The 26659-nt window shown below is 40.4% G+C and overlaps 1 protein-coding gene across 6 annotated transcripts in view; it reads right to left on the bottom strand.

The window, feature by feature from the left end:
• Positions 1-26659, bottom strand: part of RIMKLB (ribosomal modification protein rimK like family member B) — a 150562-nt gene that overhangs the window by 46062 nt on the left and 77841 nt on the right. For all 6 annotated transcript variants that reach the window (XM_024733275.1, XM_024733277.1, XM_024733271.1 and 3 more), the window contains one exon: positions 12852-13087. In XM_024733275.1, coding sequence (XP_024589043.1) covers positions 12852-13026 — 175 coding nt within the window. In that variant the 5' untranslated portion in view covers positions 13027-13087. The remainder of the gene's footprint in view (positions 1-12851; positions 13088-26659) is intronic.

Below are 26659 nucleotides of genomic sequence, written 5' to 3'. Positions count from 1 at the left end.
ACATGGGGGTGCAGATAAATCCTCAAGATAGTGATTTCATTTCCTTGAGGTAATATGCTGGATCCACAATTCTGAGCCAAAAGAGATCTTATCTGTTCTGATTAAGGGAACTGAGGTTATGTGCTTGATATTACCTGTTGATACTTCACACCATCCCCATCTTTTACTCCCTCCCTGTATGGCAGGGACTAGAAGCACTTCCTACTCTCCCTTGCCAGCAGGATTCTATTTTGAGAATCCACCAACGAGAGACAATTACACACAATTTTAAAGGTCAAAGAGAAGTAGAAGTCATTATTCTCCAGGGGCAGCTACAGGTAGCGCTGTGGTCATCAGCAAATGTGAGGTTTCTTGCCAAAGGCTTCAGGCATTGCCCTTGCAGTCGTTCACTGACCATGCTGCTACAGGCATCTTGAGATCAGCAGCAGCGGATTCCTGCAATCCTACATTTTCTCATTTCCTGGGCTTTTGTGCTGACTTGCCTCAACAGGAAAATCTAAACAGCATTTTACTTGAAATCAGAAAAAAGCCTAGTGACCAAATTGGGAGTTAAAAGGGGACATGGAGAATGGGAAAGGTGAAAAGGGAACCCAGTTTATGGCAAAATATGCTGCCTCTGGGTGTAGATATGAAAGATTCTGGTGATAACATCAAAGTAGAACTATTCTGTAATAGTTGAAGTACGGATGGGAACTATACAGATGTGTATATACAATACACATGTGTATTACAGGTGTGTAAAATAGTTCATATCTGGTAGTGTGGAGTGTGTGTGAGCTTACAGAAGGAATCAGCCCAAGACTTAATACCTAAAGAAATGGGGATGTATAGGCTGAAAAAAGAAAAAGAAAAAATGGCAATTCCTAGGACTGGATTTGATGAATCTCAGTTAAGGGACACGAGAAGGAAGCAAAAACCTGACAAAAAATGAGTCAAAAAACCAGGAAAATCTAGTTTTAAGTAGTAATATGAAAAATAAGAAAAGTCAGTGTTACCTGGAGAGAATCATCAAATTTGTTAAATGAAACAGAGGTAAAACAAAGATTGAGTTTGGGAAAACTTGAGTGATCAGGAAAAGAGACACTGTCAACTGTCAAGAGAAAATTCATCCATTATGACATTATCTTTTCATTTCCCTAAAATGGAGACACTTTTTGCACCTTTTAAGAAAGGGGATAGAGAAGGCAATGTGTTCCACTCTCGGTCTGCTGCCAACGGAAATTGGGAATATGGGAGTACTTTATCCAAAGCACAGTCAGATCTGCATAGTACACTATATGGGCATTACTGAGGATGGAAAGAAATTCAATGCCTCCAGTAACAGAAACACTTTATTATCCTAGACAAGCAGAAGGTGATCCGAGACTGCCCAGAAAGAAGGGCAGGTACAGATGAATGTGAGCAAAAAAAAAAAAAAAGGCAAAGTATTACTGATCTCTTGAGTACTCTTAGTAAATACCACTCATCTTTGATTCAGAGCTTATAAAACTGAAATATAGGGAGGATGAGTCTTTTCCTTAGATCCCTGTTATTCATTATACACATGCACAATTCCACTCTACTCATTGTGAAAACAGCTATTCCAATTGAATGTGCTACCAGTCAGCTTTGCTATCAATTCCACTTCTTCAAGCGTATACTGTCTTTTTTGCTCATCATCTTTAACAGCAACTTATGAAACTATTCATCTAGTTTTGTTTCATACTGGGATAGAGATTTCAATATAAATATTTTGGGTAAGTTTTGAATTAAGTGTATGATTAAACATTAAAAGCTGGGCTTCCCTGGTGGCGCAGTGGTTGAGAATCTGCCTGCTAATGCAGGGGACACGGGTTCGAGCCCTGGTCTGGGAGGATCCCACATGCCGCGGAGCAACTAGGCCCGTGAGCCACAACTACTGAGCCTGTGCTCCGCAACAAGAGAGGCCGCGATAGTCAGAGGCCCGCGCAACGCGACAAAGAGTGGCCCCCGCTTGCCACAACTAGAGAAAGCCCTCGCACAGAAAACAAAGACCCAACACAGCAAAAATTAATTAATAAACTCCTACCCCCAACATCTTAAAAAAAAATTAAAAGCCAATAAATAATGAGTTAACCTTAGAATAGCAATGGGGTTGGGAACAATTTTTATTCCCACATTTTTTAGATAAAAATGTATTATGTATTAAAAGGCTGCTACTGTTGTCAAGGCAGAGTGAGAAAGTGCTGAGGGCTGATTATTCTCCCAAGTTGAAAGATTCCTTTGGGATATTAATAATCTCCTTGCCAGTAATTAAGCGGGAAATCTCTCATGTAGCTTGCTCTACACCTGTGCTTTTTGAAACTAGTTTGGCTACATGATAAGGACTAGGTGTTTTCATCCTCAGGAAATAAGGATAGGCTTATCTGCTGACTGGCATTTCTTTTTCTTCCATCCTTTAGTATTCCAGAGGATTTACCAGGACCTCTGGAATCACTTTAAAGCTAACAAATTTTAAGAATTTAAACTGGAAGTTTCCAGTGAAGGAGCTATTTGTACACAATTAAAAAGCGACACAGTCTCTGTGCCAAAAATCAAGGACGCACTCAAAGATTAAGACAGATGAGTTACTAGAACACGGGAGACAGCCTGAAAGAGCTTTCATTTAGCCAAATTTCAAAGAAAAAAAAACTACTAACAATGCAAAAAAAAAGCTCATTAATCTATAATGATAATGAAGAAGGGGGGCTCATTTGCTATCACTTGAGGAACTATTACATAAATCTGTATTCTAAAAACTGGTAGGGACTTCCCTGGTGGCACAATGGTTAAGAATCCGCCTGACAATGCAGGGGACGCGGGTTCGAACCCTGGTCGGGAAACTTAAGATCCACAGGCCACAGGGCAACTAAGCCTGCGTGCTACAACTACTGAGCCCATGTGCCACAACTACTGAAGCCTGCGCGCCTAGAGCCCGTGCTCTGCAACAAGAAAAGCTACCACAATAAGAAGCCCACGCTCTCCGCAACTAGAGAAAGCCCACACGCAGCAACAAAGACCCAATGCAGCCAAAAATAAATAAATTTATTAAAATATAAATAAAGAAATAAAGACTGGTAATAAAATAAATAAATAAATAAATAAAATAAAAACTGGTAAATAATGAGGAAAAACTACATTCATGCCCCCATTTCAGGAGGAGCTATTTATCACCAGTAGGAAAAGGTCTTCTTTAGAGAAGAATGTCAATTAATATAGAAGGAATAGCAAAATTAGAAAAATCACCATTTTGCAAATCCCAATGAAATATCAAAATATCATTATAAGGGGGGCTTCCCTGGTGGTGCAGTGGATGAGAGTCCTCCTGTCGATGCAGGGGACACAGGTTCGTGCCCTGGTCCAGGAAGATCCCACATGCCGCAGAGCGGCTGGGCCCATGAGCCATGGCCACTGAGCCTGCGCGTCCAGAGCCTGTGCTCCACAACGGGAGAGGCCACAACAGTGAGAGGCCTGCGTACCACAAAAAATAATAATAATAATAATAATAATAATCATTATAAGGAAAGGTGGATGGGATATCTGTATAGTGCCAAAATATCAAAGAATTGCTAGGCAAAAGATAAAAATAGATTTTTCTAACAGACCATGCAGACACTACCTGTCCCAGTGATCAAACTTATCCTGGACAGTGGCACAGACTATCATTTTGGGCCTCCTGGAAGAACGCACTGTGAAGTATCCATGGTCAACTAAGAGGTAACTGTGTGCACAAAACACATGAACTCTATCTAATCATGCCAACTCACAGGAAGCTTCAGGAGGCAGACATCACAAGAAAACTATCACACAAATCCAGGACATGAGACATTGTTCTGATCACTTCAAAAAGTTGATGTCACTTTAGAAATAAAGATGGGAAGAACGTCTAGAGTTAGAAAGACTAAGTAGACATTATATCCAAATACAATGCATGAACCTTATAGAGCCTGATTTGAAAATAACTGAAAAAGGTATTTTGGAATCAACTGCGACAATCTGATTCTAGTGTATATATGAGATGATATTAAAGAGTTTACTTTTCTTAGGCATGCTAATTGTGTTGGCTGATAGGGAACAACATCCTTATTTTTTGGCCTCAGATACTGAAATATTTAGGGGTGAACATTAAGATAGCTACTTGTATTCAAAAGATAATGACTCTCTCAAAAAGCTGTGTGTAATGTACATAATGTTTATACATACTAGGAGAAAGAGATATTAAAGAACTATGACGGGGGTTACTACTGAACACTCAATCTAGGTAGCAAGAATATACCTGTTCATAATTCTAGTCTTTCAGCTTTTCTCTTCGTTTAAAATTCTTAATGAAAACCCGATTTGGAGGGGAGAATCCAAGACGTATCAAATTCTTAAGTATTCTCTAAGGAGAACTGATGCTGGTCATCCCAGTTTCAAAATCTCTGGGTTTTGCTGTTGACTACTGGCTTCACTTGGGATAAATCAAGGTCTCGCTCACCGGTACAGTTTTTCCGATGGGGTGCTGGCTCCTCTCTGCAGCTCTCCCAGGTGACCTCGGGCACCAGAGCTGCCCAGACCTGCTGGGGACACAGAGCAGATGAAGTTTGGGGGGTGGGGGTCGCTTGTAGCTGAAGGGCTTTGTAACTTTTCCATGGAGGCTGTGATCCTGACTTGAGCCCGTTTAAAAAAAAAAAAAAAAAAAAAAAAAAAATCACTGGCTTGGGACTTCCCTGGTGGTCCAGTGGTAAAGAATCCGCCTTCCAATGCACGGGACGCGGGTTCGATCCATGGTCGGGAAACTAAGGTCCTACATGCCGCGCAGCAACTAAGCCTGCGCACCCCAACTATTGAGCTCTCGCATCTCAACAAGAAAGCTCAAGTGCCGCAAACTACAGAGCCCATGCGCTCCGGAGCCCACATGTCACAACTAGAGAGAAGCCCGCACGCTGCAAAGAAGAGCCTGCGCGCCATAAGGCAAGATCCCGCATGCCTCAATGAAGATCCCATGTGCCGCAGCTAAGACCCGACGCAGGCAGGGGGGATAAATAAATGAATATTTTAAAAGTTATCACCTTAAAAAAATCACTGGCTAGTTTCCCCCACCAGGTCCCAAAAATGTAGGATGAAAAGTAATTACCCAAATTTTGAGGAGAATAGGACAACTGGTAATGGAAATTTACAGTACCAAGGGTCAGATAAATCTCCAAAGAGTTATATACAACACTAAAAAGTCTTTATTAAGGCTGGGTTAGAACTCATACATCTAAGTTATCAAATATCAAAAACAAGAATAAAAGAATCCATTCTTTTGAGGATATACATGCCTTTTCTATCTGCTTACCTGCTTCCTACTAAGATATATTTTATGTTTCCTATCAAACTACCCCTGTTTAACATCCTCAGCAATCCTTTTCCTGTCCAATTTGTTTCCAAGCCTTATCTCACTATTAATCCCAGGTAGCAAGAAAATTTTTCTGTTCAATGGTATGCTCTTTGGGGAACGATAAGGAACCAATAAAATTCCTTTCCCAGGTCCATCAGTGGTACCGAAAGAAACAAAAGGAAGTCTACTATAACAGTGTGCCTCATTAACACTGAGCAATGCCACTTTGCAGCTGACCATCATGTGTTTGAAAAAAAGAGAGAGAAAAGGAGAAAGAGATGAGGAAAGTCAGATTACGACTCTCTGTTTTAAAAACATCTTTTATTGAAGGTAATGACTGGCTAGCTTCTGCTCTAAGTACCTTTAAAAAATACAGAATCTGGGGGTCAAGACAACTGACCCTACCCCAAAAAGCAGGTAGGACATATCAAATGTAGAGAAAATGTGATGCCACTAGCTAAATAATTCTAATTCATTTTATAAATGCTGGCATTCAAGCTCTGCATGTTTGAGTACATTCTCTTTACCTTTTCCATAGATAGAAAAAAATGGCTCAGAAGAAAATACTTCATGAAAGTGATAAAAAGATAAAATACCCTTAAAGGACTCATCCACTTATCCACTCATTCTTTTATTCATTCAAAAACACTGAGCATCTATTTTAAGATACTCTGAGCCTTGGGATAAAGTCCTAGCCCCACTTAAAAAGTTTTGAGGAGGATGATGGGGGAAAGTGCATGTTAAGTATTTGATAAAGATTGGCACACAGTAAGTAGTTAATAATTGTTAGTGGCTATCAATTACTCTTAGTTTACAATGGTGGGTTGGGGTAGGCTGACGGCCCATGTGGTAGCTGTTGATTCTTCATCTTTTTTTTCTCAACTCCCAAGCAAACTTGATTTATTTGATAACTGATGCATAAGGTCTCAGTATTAGAAGCAAGAAGACATATTTCTATTTTGCTAACATGAAAACTTTATGAATTTTTTTCTATTATCCAAATATGAAATGTTATTATCTAACCAAAATTACATTTTCTTCCCCCATAAGATAGCAATCTATACTGAAATAGTTTAAAAGAAAACTATATAGAAGAAAACTGGGGAAATGTATCATTTAGGTCGCTATTAATGAAGCCAGCCATAAAAAGTTACAGCAGTCTCCCAGCAACAGACTAATGTAAAAAAGGGGAGAGTGTAAGCAAAGTATCTTTGTGATGTCCTTTAAATGTCAAGTGCCTATCCACTTTGGTTTTCTCTTTTGTTTTGTTTTTGCGGTTCGCGGGCCTCTCACCATTGTGGCCTCTCCCGTTGTGGAGCACAGGCTCCGGACGCACAGGCTCAGCGGCCACGGCTCACGGGCCCAGCCGCTCCACGGCATGTGGGATCTTCCTGGACCGGGGCACGAACCCATGTCCCCTGCATCGGCAGGCAGACTCTAAACCACTGCGCCACCGGGGAAGCCCCCTGTCCACTTTGAAAAAGAGTAAACTTTTCAACAGTGGCTCCAGGTTAAAGACATTTATATCAGTCTGCTCTAACCTCCTTTTGGCAATCGAGAGCAGGTGACCTAACTACATGATATCTAGAAATTTCTCTACTTGTCAAGGAGAGAATTTACCAGCAGACTTAATTTAGCAGTATCAAGACAACCAGTCTGACCAACTGCAAAAGAGTTTAGTTTAAAAACTAAATCAGCCAGGATAGCTAGATCGAACTAGTTCTAAAGCAGAAGCTGTTTTCATTATATCACATGAATTCCCTCCAAAGCCCTAGCAGCATGACAGCTGGAAGACTCCTTTCAACAAGAATATACTCTAATGGTTAGGTTAGACCTATAATCCTAAATACTGGAAAGCCCCTGAATTTTGTTACTTGCCTTGAAGGAAGAATTTAGAGATTTGAGCTCCTCATCATTCCTTTGCTTTAAGTTCCCCAATGCCTTCAGAAGGCCATTCAGTATCAGGTTTCCAAATCCCTCATACTCTTTAAAAAAAGTTTCCTGTGGCAGTACCTAACAGATTCCAAGGCTTAATCTTCAAAAAGACCATGATTCCAAGTGAATAAAAGTAATTACTTAATTACCAGTTTCACCACTGTGTACCATGGGTTATGAGATTCCCACTCTGAAATAAAAAAGGTAGTATTAATTGATTTCTGCCCTATCTATGCCAAGTAACCATGTCTCTGAGTATCTATTTTTGGCAATATGCTCTCTGGAATTAATTTCTGTCACGGGGAACGTTATTTGATTTGTAAGCAATTAAAATATCTCTAGTTAACTTGAGCAAGAAACAACCTATAATCTCATCAAAGTGCCATACCAAAAATGATTAAATTCCAAACTTTCTCCTTCTATCCTTGAGTCAAAAATTTTCATCAGTTCAAACGTTCTCTCCATTTATTTTAATTTTATTAAGAAAACTCCTAAACAGAAAATAAAAATACTATAATGAATCCAATGTACCATCACCTACTTTCAACCTTGTGAGAGTCACAGTAGTCTAGCGCATCCCTGTCCTCTTGAACCCTTTCTTTTCCCTAAAGGTAACCACACTTAGAAAATTATGATTTATCCTTCTATTAACTATTTTTTAAACCAGCAAAAGTTACAGTCACATACCCATCCTCCCCTTAGATAATAGGATACGCCCTTTTTCCTAACAATAATTTCACTTAACAATGTTGTATTTTATGAAGTAGGTTTTCAACATGTATCTCAAAATAAGGACTCCTGGGCACATACATTTTCTTAACTGGGACACAGAAGCACTAATGAAAAAATAAACCATACTTAATTAAATTTAAAAACTTTCACTGACCAGAAGATGCCATTAACAGAGTAAAAAAGGCAAGCCACAGAGTGAGAGAAGATATTCACAGTACATGTATCCGGTAAGAGACTTTTCCCCAGAATATAATACAAGACTACAAAACAAAAAGAGACACACACCAATTAAAAATGAGTACAGGGGCTTCCCTGGTGGTGCAGTGGTTGAGAGTCCGCCTGCCGATGCAGGGGACACGGGTTCATGCCCCGGTCTGGGAAGATCCCACATGCCACGGAACGGCTGGGCCTGTGAGCCATGGCCACTGAGCCTGCGCGTCTGGAGCCTGTGCTCCCGACGGGAGAGGCCACAGCAGTGTGGGGGGCCCCCGGGGGGGGGGGGCCCGGGGCCAAAAAAAAAAAAAAAAAAAAAAAAAAAAAAAAGAGTACAGAGAGGATTCCGGGAAGATGGAGGAGTAGGGAGCATCAGGACTCTGTCTCGCCACCTAAACAACAAATGCATTGTCAATCCGTTGAAGGATAATGAAGGAAAATACTGGCATGGTAAGTGCAGTTAATTTTCATCAATTTCAGCTCTAGAAAAGTAGCAACTACCCATCCCCCATTCTTTAGCAATACTGCACTTGGTTCTGGAGCAGCTGACATGCCTTGCAGGAGTCAGGGTGGTCTATAAGGACGCTGCCCTCCAAATATCCGGCATCTCTGCTCTGATGGCTGGATGCAGCTTCTGATCAGAGGTGCAGACAAAGAGGCCAGTAGCCATTTTTGTTGTACCACTCCTCCCACTTTTACAAGCCCCTCCCCTTCCAGCTGAAGTCACTTCCAGGGGACTTATTTATTTCTTCAAATATCCTCTTTGCCCCTTTGTCCCTTGTCATTTTTCCCCTCTCAGAAGCCATACACTAAACTCTAGGACATTCAACTGCAAATATGGGGAAAATTTTAAAAGTGACTGCAAGTGCCTAGGCAAAGGTTCAGAAAAGACCTTAGAAGACATTAAGATTGCACCTTAGGCTGATCTGAGGTACAGAGACAGCCTATGACAATCAAAACAACAAAAACAGTAAACAAAAAACAGCAAACCCTGGGGAAGGGGGAGACTGATTTCCAGAGTTTCCACATTAGAGTCAAATGTACAGAATTCAACAAAAACTCACAAGGCATAGAGAAAAACCAAGAAAGTATGGCCACTAAAAGGAATGAAATAAATCACCAGATACCATTCCTGAAGTCCTAACTAATGGCAGAGAGATTAGACAAAGACATTAAAAGAAACTACCTTAAAGATGCTCAAAGAACTAAAGAAAGATGTGAAGAAAGTCAAAGAAACAATGTGTGAATAAAATGTTAATACCAGTAGACAGAAAACATAAAAAAGAAACCAATAAGTAATTCTGGAGCTGAAAGGTACAATAACAGAAATGAGAATTCACTTAGAGAGATTCAAAGCAGATATGAGCAGACAGAAGAATCAGTGAACTTACACATTGTGGGAGTCCCAGGAAGGTTGGGGCGGGGAGGCAGGCGGGGGCGGGGGGGGCGTTGTGCAGAGATAATATTTGATGAAATAGTGACTGAAAACCTCCCAAATTTGATGAAAGACATGAATATAAACACGTAAGAAGCTCAACAGTCTCCACCTTATGAACTCAAACAGACACATGTTGATACACTAAAACTTTCAAAACCCAGGACAAAGAGAGAATTTTGAAAGAAGCAAGACAGAAGCAAACCATCACATTCTATGGATCCTCAATAAAATTATCAGCAGATTTCTCATCAGAAACTTTGGAGACCAGAAGACAGGGGTCTAATACATTCACAGTGCTAAAAGAAAAACTGCCAACCAAAACTCCTACATCCAGCAAAACTCTAATTCAAAAAAGAGGTAGAAACTACCACTGGCATTTTTCACAGAACTAGAACAAATCATGTACCAAAATGTTCATTGCAGCTCTATTTACAATAGCCAGGACATGGAAGCAACCTAAGTGTCCATCAACAGATGAATGGATAAAGAAGATGTGGCACATATATACAATGGAATATTACTCAGCCATAAAAAGAAACAAAATTGAGTTATTTGTAGTGAGGTGGAGGGACCTAGAGTCTGTCATACAGAGTGAAGTAAGTCAGAAAGAGAAAAACAAATAACGTTTCGACGATCTGTCAAAAACCACAACTTGGCTAACACATATATATGGAATCTAAGAAAAAAAAAAGGTCATGAAGAACCTAGGGGCAAGACGGGAATAAAGACACAGACCTACTAGAGAATGGACTTGAGGATATGGGGAGGGGGAAGGGTAAGCTGTTGACAAAGTGAGAGAGTGGCATGGACATATATACACTACCAAACGTAAAATAGATAGCTAGTGGGAAGCAGCTGCATAGCACAGGGAGATCAACTCAGTGCTTTTTGACCACCTAGAGGGGTGGGATAGGAGGGTGGGAGGGAGGGAGATGCAAGAGGGAAGAGATATGGGAACATACGTATGTGTATAACTGATCCACTTTGTTATAAAGCAGAAACTAACATACCATTGTAAAGCAATTATACTACAATAAAGAGGTTAAAAAAAAAAAAAAGAGGGAGAATTTAAGACATTCACAGAAAAGCAAAAGTTGAAGGAGTTCGTGAACCTGTAAGGTGAAATGAAAGGACATCTACCAGTAACTCAAATTCGTATGGAAAAATAAATATCTCAATAAAGGTAAATAAATGGGCAATTAGAAAAGCTAACATTACTGTAACAATAGTTTGTAACTGTACTTCAGAATTTAGAGATCAATATAATTCAAGAAAAAATAAACGATCATTAGTATAAAAGCTAGTATTGCTATAACTTTCGTTTGTAACTCCAACTCCTGTTTTCTATATAACTTAAGAGACTGGTGCATTTAAAAGGATTATCAGTTTATATTTTTGGCCACAAAATGAATAAAGGTGTAATTTTGTGACATCAACAAATGAAAGGGGTGGAGACAGAGTGGTAAAGGAGCAGAGTGTTTGCATGTTACTGAAGTTTGGCTGGTATAAATTCAAATTAGAGTAGTATAACATAAGGATGTTAAATGTAATCCCCGTGGTAAACGCAAAAAGCAAATGAAATATACACAAAAGGAAATAAAAGGAACGTAAAGATTTCTACAAAAATGTCAACCAAACACAAAAGAAGACACTAATACAGGAGACATCAATAAAATCAGCAAAACTTTATCTAGATGGACTGAGAAAAAGAGGGAAGACTCAAGTTACTAAACTCGGAAATCAAAGGGGGAACATTACTACCGATTCTACAGAAATAAAAAATATTATAGGAGAATGCAGCAGTCCCCTTATCCACAGTTACCACAGTTAACTGTGGTCCAGAAATATTAAGGTGTACTGAAATATATGAGCAAAGACAAAGAAACAGCAATGAGCATAAATGACATTGAGCTTTCATAGTGAACGTACTGACCCAAGGCAAACAATACAGACTAATAAGAGACAAGGTTGGACAAATGGTCTATCTGCAGCATTTACAGCAGAGTTAACAATATGTGAGAAGAGGAATTTTATTCTAATTTATCCACTTAATTCTTCAAGAGTCTGTTTCCTCACCTGTAAAATGATAATATTACCTTCCTTACAAGATGGTATGAGATTTAAATAATTCAAAATATGCGAAATGTAAAAAAAAAAACCTAGAAACTCCTGGATTTATGGGACATGCATCAATGAAAAGTCTTTAAGATTAGATTTAATGTTATAGGGAAGTAGAGAGTTTCTGAAGGTTTTATCATGTTAAGATGATAAAAGTAGTGTTTAATGAATGAGAAAGGGCTAGAAAGGAAAGACTTTTGAAAAAGACATAAAGGGCTGCTGCAGCATTAAAATTTGGGGCCCTAAGATCCTGACCCAGGACAGTAAGAAGTAGAAGTCAGAATAGCTGTGGCTTGGGGGGAAAAAAGCAACAGAATTTTGTGGCATAAATGGCTCTTAAGGATGCATTAGGTCAAAAGAGACAGAGACAGAAAAGCTGAAATAAGCCCATGAGTGAAATTACCTTAAAAGCAGATCTGGACTCTGCATTATTAATTCTCACAATAACCACCTCTCCCTAATAGAAAGGACCAATTTAACTGTAACAAATCCTTTTACAGAGCTTAAAGATTCCTGCAAGTCAGTCCTAAAGAATTTCTACACATTTCCAAAATATCTTCCCCTAGTAATCTGAAAACAATATGAACTACTGAAAATATTAAAAATACTTATCACCAATTAAGTCAAATCATTTGGACACTTTTATCCAGAAAGAAAAGCTGTATTTAACACCACACATATAAAGCATCTTATAAAGAAAAAAGAGAATTACATATGGATTTTGATCAATTTACTAAAAGGACCCTGATGGGGTACAAATTCCCCCATAGAGGCACCTTATAAACAAGGCATTTTAAAAATAGAAAACAATAATGGAAGAAAACTAGTAGGTTATCTTTAATTTCCCTCCCAACTATTTCCTAAATAATACAATAAGGGATTTAACAAATACCGGTGTTGCCATTTCTTCCATAAAATATACTAGATTTTTAGACTAGATGATACTTAGTAATAATAAGGCTATTAACAAATCCTTTGCCCTAATTATTCCTAAAATACGCAGAGTCACCAAATTCTAAGTAAAAATGCAAAGAAATTACTTAACTGTAGACTTACCCAGGTTTCCTTGCTCGACTGTTAGCACCACCTCATCCATCACCACAGCCCTAAAGTCCAGTTCCTCCTCACAACATTTGGCCTTTAATGCTCGTAAGATCTCTTTTTGGGGATAGTCTTCCCTGATTCGACGATCTGTCAAAAACCACAACTTGGCGGCCACAGAGCTACACATCTTGCTCTGCCTGTTCTTCCTTTTCTGGGATTACTTCCTCCTGAATACAGACTCCTTCTAGCTGGAAGAGAAGATATACATACAAAGTAAATCGAGAAACTACTCAATTTTTTGCTTTCACACAAATCACACCATGATTATATACTAGCTATGAAAAACAGGAACTATACCGTCTTTTCCATCCCTACAAACTCGAACAAATTATGTATATTCATGTATCTATAGCTACTGTTCAATTATCTTCCTTTATTTCATATATGTATAGTTTCTTATAAACATATTTATAGGTATGCTTAAAAATCAGATGGTAGCGCATATTACTAGATGAGCATCAACAATGATGTCATTCACATAGCAACTTTAGTCAAAATAAGTAGTTTGAGAATGTGGGGGGGGAAATTTGAATAACTGCCAAAGTTATTTAAATAAATGCCAAAGTTCATTCACTAAAATTTGTTTTTCAGTCAGGAGACAGCATGCTCTTACTCACTGTTTTTATTCTATTTTTAAACAGAATTTTTCTTAAACAAACATAGCTTGTTTACTAGAATGCCACCAAGAGTTCTGCTTCTCGGAGTTTATATCATGAGCAAGACAACTGAAAGTCATTTTCATGAGAAGAAGAAAAAAGTTACAAGTTTTACTAACAAGCATAACAGGTGATCTCTAGTATTATCCCAGATGACATGGCAAACCTAACACAGAAGGACAGGACAAGGGCAAGGAATAGAGGAAGCAATGGCCATACAGACGGATGGCTTCCAGCATCGCAGCAGCCGGAACTGGTCCCTTATGCACCGTTCACGTGCTTTCCACAGTCTCAGCCAGAAGGGCCTGCTCCACAGATGCACACAGTAAGACCAGAACATCATGGGACAGAGGCACTACCACACACATACACACGCACACACACACCACCCCCTCCCTCAAGACCGTGACCTGTCCTGCCTACCACACTCACCCACCTGCCTGGGGACCCACAGTCTCAAAGGCATCAGGGGACTGGAGCTCAATTTACACATGAGGAACATGGGATGTGGCCTTCCAGGCGAATGGAAAGGGTCTCACTCAGAAGGAAAAGCTCCACAAGTCACACCAGAGCATCTAATGTAGAGATGTCCAGTTTCCCTCGAGAGGGGAACTATAAAAATGCCCTTAAAATGTTTACAATTGGGTAGGTTTTGAAGCAATCTGTCACTGACCTCCAATACTCCGAAGCCACGTCTGTGCCTGCCCTGACACTTAGTTCTTGACTACTGTCTGTTCTATGATTGACTTCATTGCATGAAATTGCACTGCATTAACTAGGGCAGTTGTGGATCCAGTAGAAATCAGGATGGGATGTTATAGCCACTGGCAACTGGGAAGCAGTTATGGCATGTCAGCTTTCAGGAAAATGCCCAGGCCACAACCGTAACACAACATGGTGTTTTCAGTGATTCTATGACCAGACAATAAAAACACTCCAGGGCTGCAATCTCACAGTCATGCAGCAACTCCTAAGAGATGATGCCAATGGGCATATCCATCTTGTCTGGCTTCATGGCCACAGCCCTGATATCCTCATGTAAAGTTTGGGTGTTTCTACACTGGTGTACAACTAACGACAGGCTCATATCAGGCTCCCCATCGCCTTTCATTTTCTTTTTAATGAAAGGGCTCGAAATCCTCATGAACCTAGGGTTCTAAGAAAGAAAATGATTCCCCTCTCTGTCTGGAAGACATGAAGCAAAGGTAGAGAGCATCATTGGCCGCAACTGGACCACATTCTTTCAGGGGGGATGCCCACAGCCCCTAATCTGGAACTGGAAGAACGCTCTCGCCCTACAGAAGAAGTGGTACCATGGGAGCTGTCACCTTGTCCTGAACTGAGGTAGTAGCTTCAGTTTGATCTCGTAGAATACATTTTCTTTATCACCTTCAAAAGATTTTTGCGTTATGCCCTGGTTTTCCTGTAAAAATTTGTAGAGGTATGCGACACTGTATTCCAACTCAGTCTTCCTGCACAAGTAAATGACATCACCAGTTTCTAAACGACAAAGTGTGCTTAACAACCCTTAGCTGACTGGTGCTGGTATCTTCAAGTAACACCTGTCTAGATTTTTTATCTACTATAATTTTAGTCATCTCCAGAGACCAGTTTATTGCCAGAGAGTGAAAGGGCACAACCTCTTCTCTGCCCAGTGGTCCCCCCCAGTTTCCACGGGAGGATAAGCGGCTGACCATCCTTGGTGCCCAGGGATACTGCTGTAGTGGCTGTTCGTCTTTTTCAGACTGTTCCGTTGGGATTCACATTTAACAATACCCAGGAAACAGGTAAAGACGCCAGCCACAAAGCAGAGGCTCTGCATCTCCAACAGCCCTCCTGGCCTGAAAGGCCACCAATGCATTCCTATAGGCCAGGCAGAGACCAATAGGTTGATATCTCCTCCCTGACTATGATTTTAAATTTAAAACATCTACTTTTCTCTTTTTTTTCCCATCTGTTAATATCAAGGAAAAAGACAAAACAAAAAAGCTGATAAAAAGTCAAAAGCATTAACAGTAAACCTACACAGCCTAGGAGCACAAAGTATGCCAATAAAAGGTCAGTACTGAAGTTCATATCATATCCACTGTTTTAAAAGACAGGAGGGGGCTTCCCTGGTGGCACAGTGGTTGAGAGGCCACCGGCTGATGCAGGGGACACGGGTTCGTGCCCCGGTCCGGGAAGATCCCACATGCCGCGGAGCGGCTGGGCCCGTGAGCCATGGCCGCTGAGCCTGCACGTCCGGAGCTCCGCAACGGGAGAGGCCACAACAGTGAGAGGCCCGCATACCGCAAAATAAATAAATAAATATATAAAAGACAGAAGGGACTTCCCTGGTGGTCCAGTGGTTGGGACTCTGTGCTTCCACTGCAGGAGGCATGCGTTTGACCCCTGGTCGGGGAACTAAGATCCCGCAAGCCACATAGCAATCAATCAATCAATGACAGGAAAGAGTCCCCTGTAAAGTAAAATGGTTCCCCTTTTTTCCCCTGACATTTAAAGTAGTAGGTTTGGCTACCCAATAACATATCTGTAGGGAAAGAGTTTATTCTCCAACAGTGTAAGATCAATAGGGCATTTGCAAACGTCCACATATACACAGGAGTTGATTTTTCCTCTTAGAATATTAAAAAAAAAAAAAAAAAAAAAAATCAGATCTACTAATTCTCTATTTTTTTATTTCTCCAGAAGTACCAAATGATATATAAACATCAGATAATAAATAAATGCTAAACTAGCCTTTTTGAAATAAAGAGAAATCGGTAAAATTTAATTTTATATTAGAGATAGTCTTCCCGTGAAAACTTCTGGATAAGCACACCAATTTTTATGACTGTCATCTTCAAATACTCCAGGCAAGGCTAATTAAATGAGAATCATAAACAAGGTGATTTTCTTGTAAGGCCCCCTTCCCAGTGGTAATTATTCTGGTAAAGAAAAAGCAAAATCACAATCTACCATCTGACGATATTAAGGGCATCTCTTACTGCTAGAAAAATTCTTTATTCCAGATAAGATATACCAAATGAACTCAGAATCAAAAGACTGAAAAAGAAACTATGTTGGAGGAGAGAATATATACATACTTAAATATAAAAACTAGAATTTACTCAATTTGACAATAACTACAGCTGTACTTTCAATGACATCGTTCTGTCCTGGATGAGGATTAGGTTTGCACAGAAAAATAACAAATGTGTGAACGAGCACTCTTTCACTATTATTTCCTGTAACTGATTTCTCCTGATGGCTTTCCCCCTGTACATAATCCCCAGGGCTTCATTCTTAAACCCTTCTTTCCTTTCTCCAGAAAAGTCATTCTCAGTCCAGTTTCAACTACTATCATTGACCTACTAAATATATTTTTCCAACCAGGAGTTCAACTGAATTTCAGATCTTGTTTCAATATGCCTAAACGGGCATCCTTAACTAAATGCCACCCACTATTGCCTCAGTTAAGCAAGTAAAGTACTGCAGTACATATTTATTGAAAAAGATTCCACAAATCAGTGGACTTGCACAGTTCCAACCCACACTGTTCAAGGGTCAACTCTGTGTGTGTGTGTGTGTGTGTGGTGTGTGTGATAAACACACGTATTAAATAGATGCCTAACAGAAGCATAATGTTTAAAGATGCTGAATGACATGCCTTATCAAACTCCAAATACTGGGCTATTTTAAAACTAAAAGTTGAATGAACACTATTTCAAATTAAACCTCGGTATTAACAGTAACCATTTTACAGATTAAGAAATGAAGGTTAAGAGAGTTAAGAAATGCACCTAAAAAAAATTTTTTTAACTAAGTAATACTAAGTAGCATAGCTTATATTTCCAGAGATTTTCTAAATCCCAACAGTCTCCCTCCAAATCATACTACGTGCCTATGTTGACTTTAATTGTACCTTTTAACACCTACTTTGTTATGCTTAAGGTTTTAAACCAAGGATCTGTTTATCAAGGCTTTTCTCTCAATCTCAGTAAGTTCTAATGCTTCCCCTCCTCTCCAAAAAATCCAAAACACAACAAAACACAATCTGGGATACATATGAAATTTTACCCTCTTTGCTCTCCTTGTTTTATCCAGTGTCTCTTTCGGAGGTGGATCTGAATTACTGTAGGAAATGAGAATGAATGGGAGTAAGAGGCAGAGGGACAAAAGCATTAAGAAGATGAGAGAAAGGTAGGAACACCCCATTGTGTTTGTGTGTGGGGGGGTGTACTTATTAAAGGGGTACAGAAAATGAATGATAAAATGAAAATCTCAGAAGTCTCAGAGACAACCAATTAATAGTGTTAAACCTGTTACCCCATCATCCACTAAAACAATGTCCCTTTGAAACTTCGGTAGTTCCTCCACAGTCTCATCCTTTAGCTAAGACGCCACTTTAAAAATATCACTGTCTGGGTGCCATTTTCCTTAGCACATTAACTTGAAGTTAGACTGTAAGGCTGTGAAAGCAGGAGCAGGTTAGGTATTAATCAAAGTTGACTTTACAGTGACAGAAATGGATGACAGTCCCCTTATTCTTGAAAGAGTATACCTCAAAAACAGAGCAAAGATCTGATTTTCCAAACTTTACATGACACATTCACTCATACTCTCCTTACAGCTCTATCATAATACCTTTCCTTTAAAAAACTATATACAAGATTTTGCATGAAAAATGAGAGGATAACCATTTTCCTATACATACTCAATATGGGTCCCTTGTACTCTTTTTCTACTGTATCTAAAGATATCGAAGGGAATTTGGATAAAATCACTTTTGAGTAATTATATGTACCAATTACTGTGTTAGGCAGTTTACTTGTATCTTCTCACTTAATCCTCACAATCATCCCTGTGACACATTATTGTCCTCACTGGGCAGGTGAGGCTGCACTAGCAGAGAGGTCATTTGTCTAAATTAGAAAGTGGTAGAAGAGCTCAGAGTCACTTCAAATTCCACACACTCTATGGCAGAGACTGCCACCTGCCTACCAATATCCACTTTCCACTTACTCCTCTGTAGTAACAGATCTGATATTTACCTGAGCACAATGCCATATGACTAAGAGACTGCATTTGTATTCCGTAGGCCTTCCTGCAACTAGATATGGTCGCAGAGTGCTCAGCCAAAGTACTGCACTCCAACTTCCAGGAAGCATGCTAAAGAGATGTACTCTTCCTCGGCCCCTCCTCCATTCTGCTACCTGGAATGTGGGTGTCATGGCTACACCTCCAACAACCATCTGGACAGAGGACAAGAGTCGACCCTAGGAAAAGTGCAGCTAAGTGTTAGAAGAACTTGAATCCCTGACAACTGCGCAGTGCTGTGGCCTTAAACTGCTTACTATCTTTTTTTCTGAGGAAGAAATAAACTTCCAACTCAATGATATTTTGGGATTCTTTATTATAGCCAAAAAAGATAAACTACTAAGTACACAAAACTAAGCATTCAACTGCATAATACATTCAATTAATATTTGAGTGCCTACTACGCACTCTCCCTGAAGATACCATGGTTAACAAAAGAGACAAACCCCCAGCCCCGATAGAACTAAAAATGATCTGGTGATAAAATGTCATGAATAAGAAAAAATGCTCAACATCTCTAAGCACTGAAACACAAAACTACCTCACAGGATGGTTACAATAAAAAAACAAAAAAAAACCCCAAAAAACAGAAAATAACAAGTGTTGGGGAAGACGTGGAGAAACTGGAAGCCCTGCCAACTGCCGGTGGGAACGTTAAATGGTGCAGCTGCTGCCGAAAACGGTATGGAAGTTCCTCAAAAAATTAAAAATGGAATCACCATACAATCCAGCAATTCCGCTTCTAGGTATATACCCAAAAGAACGGAAAGCTAAGTCACAAAGAGGTATCTGTACACGTATGTTCAGAGCAGCATTATTCACAATAACTAAAAGGTGGAAGCAACCCACATGTACATTTGACAGACGAATAATAAGCAAAATGCATATATCAGAATCTAATGCCTTAAAAAGGCATTAGATTCTGATACATGCTTACAACATGAATGAACCTTGACGACATTATGCCCCACAATCTAAAGTACTCAAATTCACAGAAAGTAGAACGATGGTCCTTAATGGCTGGGGCATTTAAAGATTAGGGAGTTACTGTTTTATGGGTATAGGGTTTCGGTTATGCAGGACGAAAGAGTCTGGAGATGGATATGGTGATGGCTGCACAATATGAATGTACTTAATACCACTAATCTGTTAAGATGGAAATATTGTGTGTATTTTACAATAAAAAGAAAACTGGAAAAGGAAAAAAACTGTCATGAGCAAATTAACATGCAAATGTTTACACATTCCCAACTAAAGGGTCAAAAAAATATGTTACCTTTAAATAACCTGTAGCTTTGTTACTAAAATTCCTAAAATAGTCTGTGGTCTAAACAAAACCTAAGTTTTCTCTGGAATCCAAATAACATTTCTAATGATTTCACTTAACAGAGAAATGTTACATCAAAGTATCTCTGGAATGTGGCACAAAATTTTTAAAATGTTCCTGAGATGCAATGCACAGTACAGCTCAAAGTTCATCACATTTAACATGTTAAATGTCAGGCCTTCCTTCGAAATTTTCTTTCTGGACACTATGCTGTAAAAAGGGCTGGGAAGCTGTTAACACATTCAAGAAGGCTTTGCAGATATGGCTAACTACATCACATGTCAAAGGAATAAGCTAACAACTGAGAACTCCAAAGCATCAGGGAAGAATTCCAAGTTTGCTGTATTTGGGCAAACCTGCATGAATTTTCAAGATGCAGTTTTCTGATAAAGCATCAAAGTCTGAAATACTGCCAAATACAGGACAGCAGAGCAGTAAGACAGAACCCGTCTGATCTTTTATAGCAAATCCATGCTCTATCTTGGAGACCTTATTTCTATATTTCTAAGAACAAGAAGCTAAGAGCTAGTATCAGAAGTGGTTAAAAGAGAGAGAGATGGAGAGAGGGAAACAAAAAGGGGACTGTTAAGGAACTGAATAGAGTAAAAACATTTAAGAGGTAGGTTTGGATTATTTTTTTTTTGATCACAACTTGGTGGTGTGCTGCCACTTTTGAAAGAAAGGTAGTAAAAAAATAATAATAATAAACTTGGCATATAAACATTTACACAAATTTGTTCTGCTAATTCATCAATTCACAATCCAGTAGACTCCTCCAGACATTGCTGGGAGAAGTGATTGACAGGGGAAAGGACCAAACAGTAAAGTTTCCAAGTAATGAAAGACGGATTTACCCAACATCTGTACCTAATCTGCCCCCCCACCCCCACCCTCCACTCAACCTCTCTTGAAACAAGAGGACCAATGAAATTAGACAGTAAATTCTATGAGGGCAGAATCCCCATCTGTTGTGTTCTATACTATTAACCCCAATGGGCAGCACAGAACCTCAAAAGGACATGGTTAAGGGTTAGGTGTTACTTTAAAGGACTTTGATATGCTGAATGACAAAGGAGTATCAAAAAACCAGAGCTGTTTTCAAAATTAAACACCAGGCAAATTGTACAACATAATACCTAAACGTAGCTGTTTAAAATTTTATTTTTTCAGTTTCGCATAAAAAACAACCAACCCAAAGCTACTGCTACTTTCTATCATCACTATACAACCTTTGTTAACAATTAAAGTGGGGCCTGGGGTTGGGGCAGTAAGGAGAGGGGAAAAAGATACATAAGCAGATGGGTTCCGTGCAGACCAGGCTCTAAGGGAGTAGATCTGGCTAGCTCTGTGACTTTTGTCCTCCAAGCCAATTTTGAAAGGGAAAAAACATTGGAAAAGAAAACACTGAAAATGACACCATGGCATCAGTTACCATGAAGCCAGAAAATCAGTCCTTTTCTGCAAACCAAACATTTACACAGATACATATGGCACATAAATCTAAAATATATCATGTACAGATATTTTTGGAGGTACTATATTATTTCTTCACAACACTTAATACGACAAGCAGGAAAATTCCCAAGTAATGCAGGACAATTTACCCAACACCTGTACCTCATCTCCCCGATGCAACCTCTCTTGAAACAACTGCACATGCCAGTACAGCTAACATCTAAAAATACTTTCTCCATTGTTCTTATCACTATCTACCTACCCCTCAATAGCCTAACTGTAACAATTCTAAAGGCTCTTTTCTCAAATGCTTATGACTTAATCCCACTTGCAGAGAATATTCTTTGTAAACTAATCAGCCAGAAAATCTCTCTACAAATCCACCCCCAAAAAAGAGTTGTCAGCAAGCAACATACAATAACTCACCCTCCTTACTTTATGTTTGGTTTTCTCACTCTTCATGGCCTGTTTGTGGGTACAGAAGTTCTTCCTCCACCCATTTTCTGTGTTTAGGTCTCTATGCCTGCTCCCCAGAAGAAGATGATAAAAGCTATGTCCCAAAGTGTGGAACAACTCACTGTACTCTGTCCATTCCCCTAATCTATTCCAGTATTCATGGTGCTCGGTCTTTTAGCTCATTGGGAGGGGAGAGGATTTGAGAGATGGATCAGTCGAGTGAATTACCCCAGTAGCAAACCCCATGTGAATACAAATTGGGGAAAAAGAGGATTGGGAGCTAATTTAAAAGGTATGTTTCATCCTGTGCCCCAACAACGTAATGCATGAAGTTTGATTGGTGTTTAGAGAAAAAAAGAATGTTCATTTTAGAACTTTCTTCACAGTATGGCTAAGAAGTGGTAGAAGATTTACAAGATATTGCTGGTATTTCCCTCAGGTGAGGAGGAAGAGGGGACTGAATGAGAAGGGAAAAGAAAAAAAGGATAATTTCTTCTTGTCACTCTCCCCTGCACCCCCAGATGCTATCATATTCAATAGGAAACATGAAAAAAAAAATTAAAGCTATCCAACTAGAACTAAGATAAGTGGAATTTTAGCTCATAGCCAAAAGTCTAAAGGTTAGATATACAGCTCCTTACCGCCTACAGGGGGAAAGGCAGGAAGAGAAAAGTGGCTCTTCACTAAGTAGAGGGCTGAATGTGACTCGATTTGCTGCTGCCCTTCTTGGCTCTGTTTTCAGAATCACACAGACTGCCTCCCTGCTTGACAAGCAGACTCCAGCACCCGGCGGGGGTAAGAGAAGACAAGAGAGAAAACAAGGGAGACGGAGAAAGAGAAAAACATCAACAGCCATGTTGCCAAACTAACAACTAAGTCTATGACATGAGGGAAGGAAACTAATACCTAACCAAGATAGACTGCAATAAACAAAAGATTACGTCAAAACAAAACAGGCCTCCTCCCCTTTGACACACTAACTAAATCCAGTAACCATTATAAAAGAAATCTAACTATATTACGACTATATTAGAGCTTTTCATTCCAGAAGTTACGGTGACTCTCCATGACTAAAATTTCAGAGTGCTTTATTTCAAGTGAATATGTTAAAGTATTTGGACAGTCAATTGTTTAAGAAATCGTTTTTTTCTTTTTAAAAAGACCTTAGAACTATCCAATGCTATGAAATGAGATCTAAAATAAATAACATTTACATTTTAATGGTTACAGTTAAAAATTAAATCATCCATAAATATAATCAAAATATCAAGCCCACAAAAGGAAAACCTTCCATATTAGGCTGCCCATGCAGTTTCAATACAGACTTCAAATTTAACCCAACTCCACAAAGATGTGGGAACAATTCCTGTAATTAATAAGAAAACGGCACAAGCAAAGAATTTACATCGAGGTTACATTCAACACGGTTACTATAATCATCCCACTCACAGAAGAGAACTAACGCCCCATCTTTATCCGTAAACACAAATGGGAGAAAATACAGGGGATGACAAATCTGCTATCAGCGATAAGGAAAAATTAGTAAGGCAAATCTGAAGTAATTATCCCCTAACTACTTTGGATTTATTGCGGGGGGGGGGGGGGGAAGATCTGCATCACGGTCAAATGCTGTTAAAAAAAATCAAACGAGACAAGCAATTACTGTCACCCATCTTATTCAGAGGGCTTTCAAAAGAAAAAGAGGAATGGCTGTCACTCTTCTAAAAATGTACACGTAAGAAGGAGAGCGTGGAATTAAAACAGAATAACTGCGGGACCAATACCAGCCCCTCCCGCCTCGGTCACACCACAGGAATCTGTCTGATGGCAGCAGTGGAGGCAGAGATCACCACGCTGCCGAGGACAGGTTTGCGCCACGCGTGTGTGGCTCCGACGCGCATCCCCAGGGTCACCACACCCCCTCGCCGAGGGGAGACCACACTGCACCCCGCCCGAGGCCGCCGCCTCCCTCCAGCCTCCCGCACCCACCGGCATCCTCAGCCCCTCCCGGAGCAGAATCCCAGCCCAGGGTCCGCCGAGCGCCCCGCCGTCCCCGGCTCTGAGGCGACCACCGGCCTCCCCAAGCCCCGGGCTCCAGCCGCGCACGGCCCCGTCCTCTCCCGGGCCCGGCCCCGCTCGTCTGGAGCCCGTTCCAGCCAGCCGGCCAAACCTGGCCGAGCGGATCTGACACCTGCGTCGGGACCCGACCCCCAGGCGTCCCGTCTCCACTCGCAACCCTCGCGGCCTCTGGGGTCGAGGAGAGGCGATGGGGGCGCGCGCGCGGAGGAAAAGGGGAGCGCGAGAGCGCTTCGAGGACGCGCTTTCCCCACCCGCCCCCAAACCGTCCTCACTGAGAAAGGGAAACGGGTGGAGGGGCGAGGTTTGTTCCCAACTCGAAACCGCGTGGTGAATCCCTTCCTTTGTACACCCTCCCCGCCCTCACCGTCCCTCTTCCAGCCCCATTCACCCACACTCTGAACCCTGACGCGAGCCCACCGAGTCTCCCAGGCGCAGTGTGCGGAGTGCGTGTCCGCGCCTCCCGCCCGTCCCCGCCCACCTCCCGCGCCGCCCTGAGGACCGCCTCCCCCTCGAGTACCCTCAAACCGTAGTCTTCCCTCCGGAGGCAAAGGTTTGGGGGACAAAGACCGTAAACACCCATAAGGTCCTTGTCCCTGTACAGAGTAAGGACAATGCCTCTGTATATAGTGAGGCCAATTTTTAAACATCATGTATTCTCCAGGCTTTAGGCAGATTTTAAGATACAGGAGGGGCACCGTGGTACAGCCAGCTCTGCCGCTTAGAAACCAGTGTAAACCTTGTCACTTGTTAATTAACCTAGTTACTTAACTAACTCTGATCCTTTGCTATGAAAAGAGTATATCCCAAGGTTGCTGTGTGAATGAAATGTGATAATAGACTTACAAGCATTTTGTAAATTTCCAAACTGTGTAAAATGAATGTTTTACACTTTTTTTCATTTACACTTTAGGGTGCTTCTTCGCAGTATGGCTGAGAAGGGGTAGAAGATTTTTTAAGATGTTGCTGGTAATTTCCCTCTAGTGAGGAAGGTTGAAAAACTCCTCCACAAAGGAGGGTAAGAATATGAATAGGTCGGAAACAACCACAAATGAATGGGTAAAGATGTGGTATGTATATACAATGGAATATTACTCAGCCATAAAAAAGAATGAAATGATGCTGTTTGTAGCAACATGGATGGCCCTAGAGATTATCCATACTAAGTAAAGTAAAGCCAGACAGAGAAAGACAAATACCAAGTGATGTCCTATGTGGAATCTAAAATACGACACAAAGGAACTAACTCACCTACAGAACAGAAACAGACTCACAGACAGAGAACAGACTTCAGGGAGGGGGGTTGGGGGAGGGATGGAGTGGGAGTTTGGGATTAGCAGGTGCATTCTGTATAACAGAATATCCAAACAACAAGGTCCTACTGTACTGCACAATGAACTGTATTCAATATCCTGTGATAAACCATACTTTATATGGAAGATTCATTTCCAAATAACCTTAGTCATTTATTACACCAGATATCCCAGATGTTAGAGAGTATGTCCTAACACGTTTGCCTGCTTGTAGATCACAACCCCTTCTCAGTCCCCTCAGCCAACAAATTCTTTTCAGCATTCCTTTCCCAATCTTTAGGGACCTTTTTTTTTTTTTTTTTTTTTTTTGTTGTTGTTGTTGTTGATTTACCTCAGGGGGACTTGAGAGTACCATAACTGAGAAACGTAGTTAGGGTGTTAACTAAGTGTTTACTGCATGTTTTGACACAGAGTAACCTAGGATGGTGAACTATTTTCACGAAAGATACGTTTAGAGGTACAAAAGTGTTATATGATATACTACCTTCAGAAGAAAGGGGGTAAAAGTCTACAGAACTAAAATGTTGCTATTTACTCCACTCTGATATTATCTCCTGGAACATGAAGTACTTCCCTTCAATCTAAAGAGGAAAAGAAGAGAATCATTTTGTGATCAAAGAAAGCTTGATCACAGAGATATGAACACAATGAGAATCTGACACAAAATACATAGGGAAATTGGCACAGAGAAAAGGTCGCGGGCATGCCCAGCAGAGGATCCCAATTCACAATAACCACGCACTGCCCAAGAAAACCAGGTTGCATAGGTGAAACTGTGGATAGGGAGTATGAGGCTATTAACTAACAGGCCACTTGTCTGTTAAGAAAAATGCTGTCGTTCAGGGCTTCCCTGGTGGCGCAGTGGTTCAGAGTTTGCCTGCCGATGCAGGGTACACAGGTTCGTGCCCTGGTCCGGGAAGATCTCACAGGCCACGGAGCGGCTGGGCCCGTGAGCCATGGCCGCTGAGCGTGCGCGTCCGGTGCCTGTGCTCCGCAACGGGAGAGGCCACGACAGGGAGAGGAAAAAAAAAAAAAAAAAAAAAATGCTGTCATTCAATATACTGTCACTATGTGCCAGACACATCCTAAGAAATTCATAACACACACAACAACTTTGCTTTTCACTTAATCTAGTCAGGGAAATAAACCCAGAAGTATATTTCTAAAAACAAACCCAGAAGTATATTTTTAAAACCAAAGTCAATGATATGTCACTCTATAAGATAATCTTTACATAAATAATGATCAAATTCATACTTCCTATTTTTGTATGAAGTAATGAGGGAAAAGAAATTGTTTTTAGCATTTCCAGAAAGGCTCGGTTTCTTAGATTCAACCATAATCTTTGTGTTTTCACGGTAGTTATGTCTGGTCAGGTATGGACTCACGTCTCCTTTT

The sequence above is a fragment of the Neophocaena asiaeorientalis genome, unplaced genomic scaffold, assembly GCF_003031525.2.
Source record: "Neophocaena asiaeorientalis asiaeorientalis breed wild unplaced genomic scaffold, Neophocaena_asiaeorientalis_V1.1 scaffold150, whole genome shotgun sequence".
Classification (NCBI taxonomy): domain Eukaryota; kingdom Metazoa; phylum Chordata; class Mammalia; order Artiodactyla; family Phocoenidae; genus Neophocaena; species Neophocaena asiaeorientalis.
The sequence above is the reverse complement of the archived record's forward strand: the minus strand, read 5'-3'. Positions and strand labels throughout refer to the sequence as shown.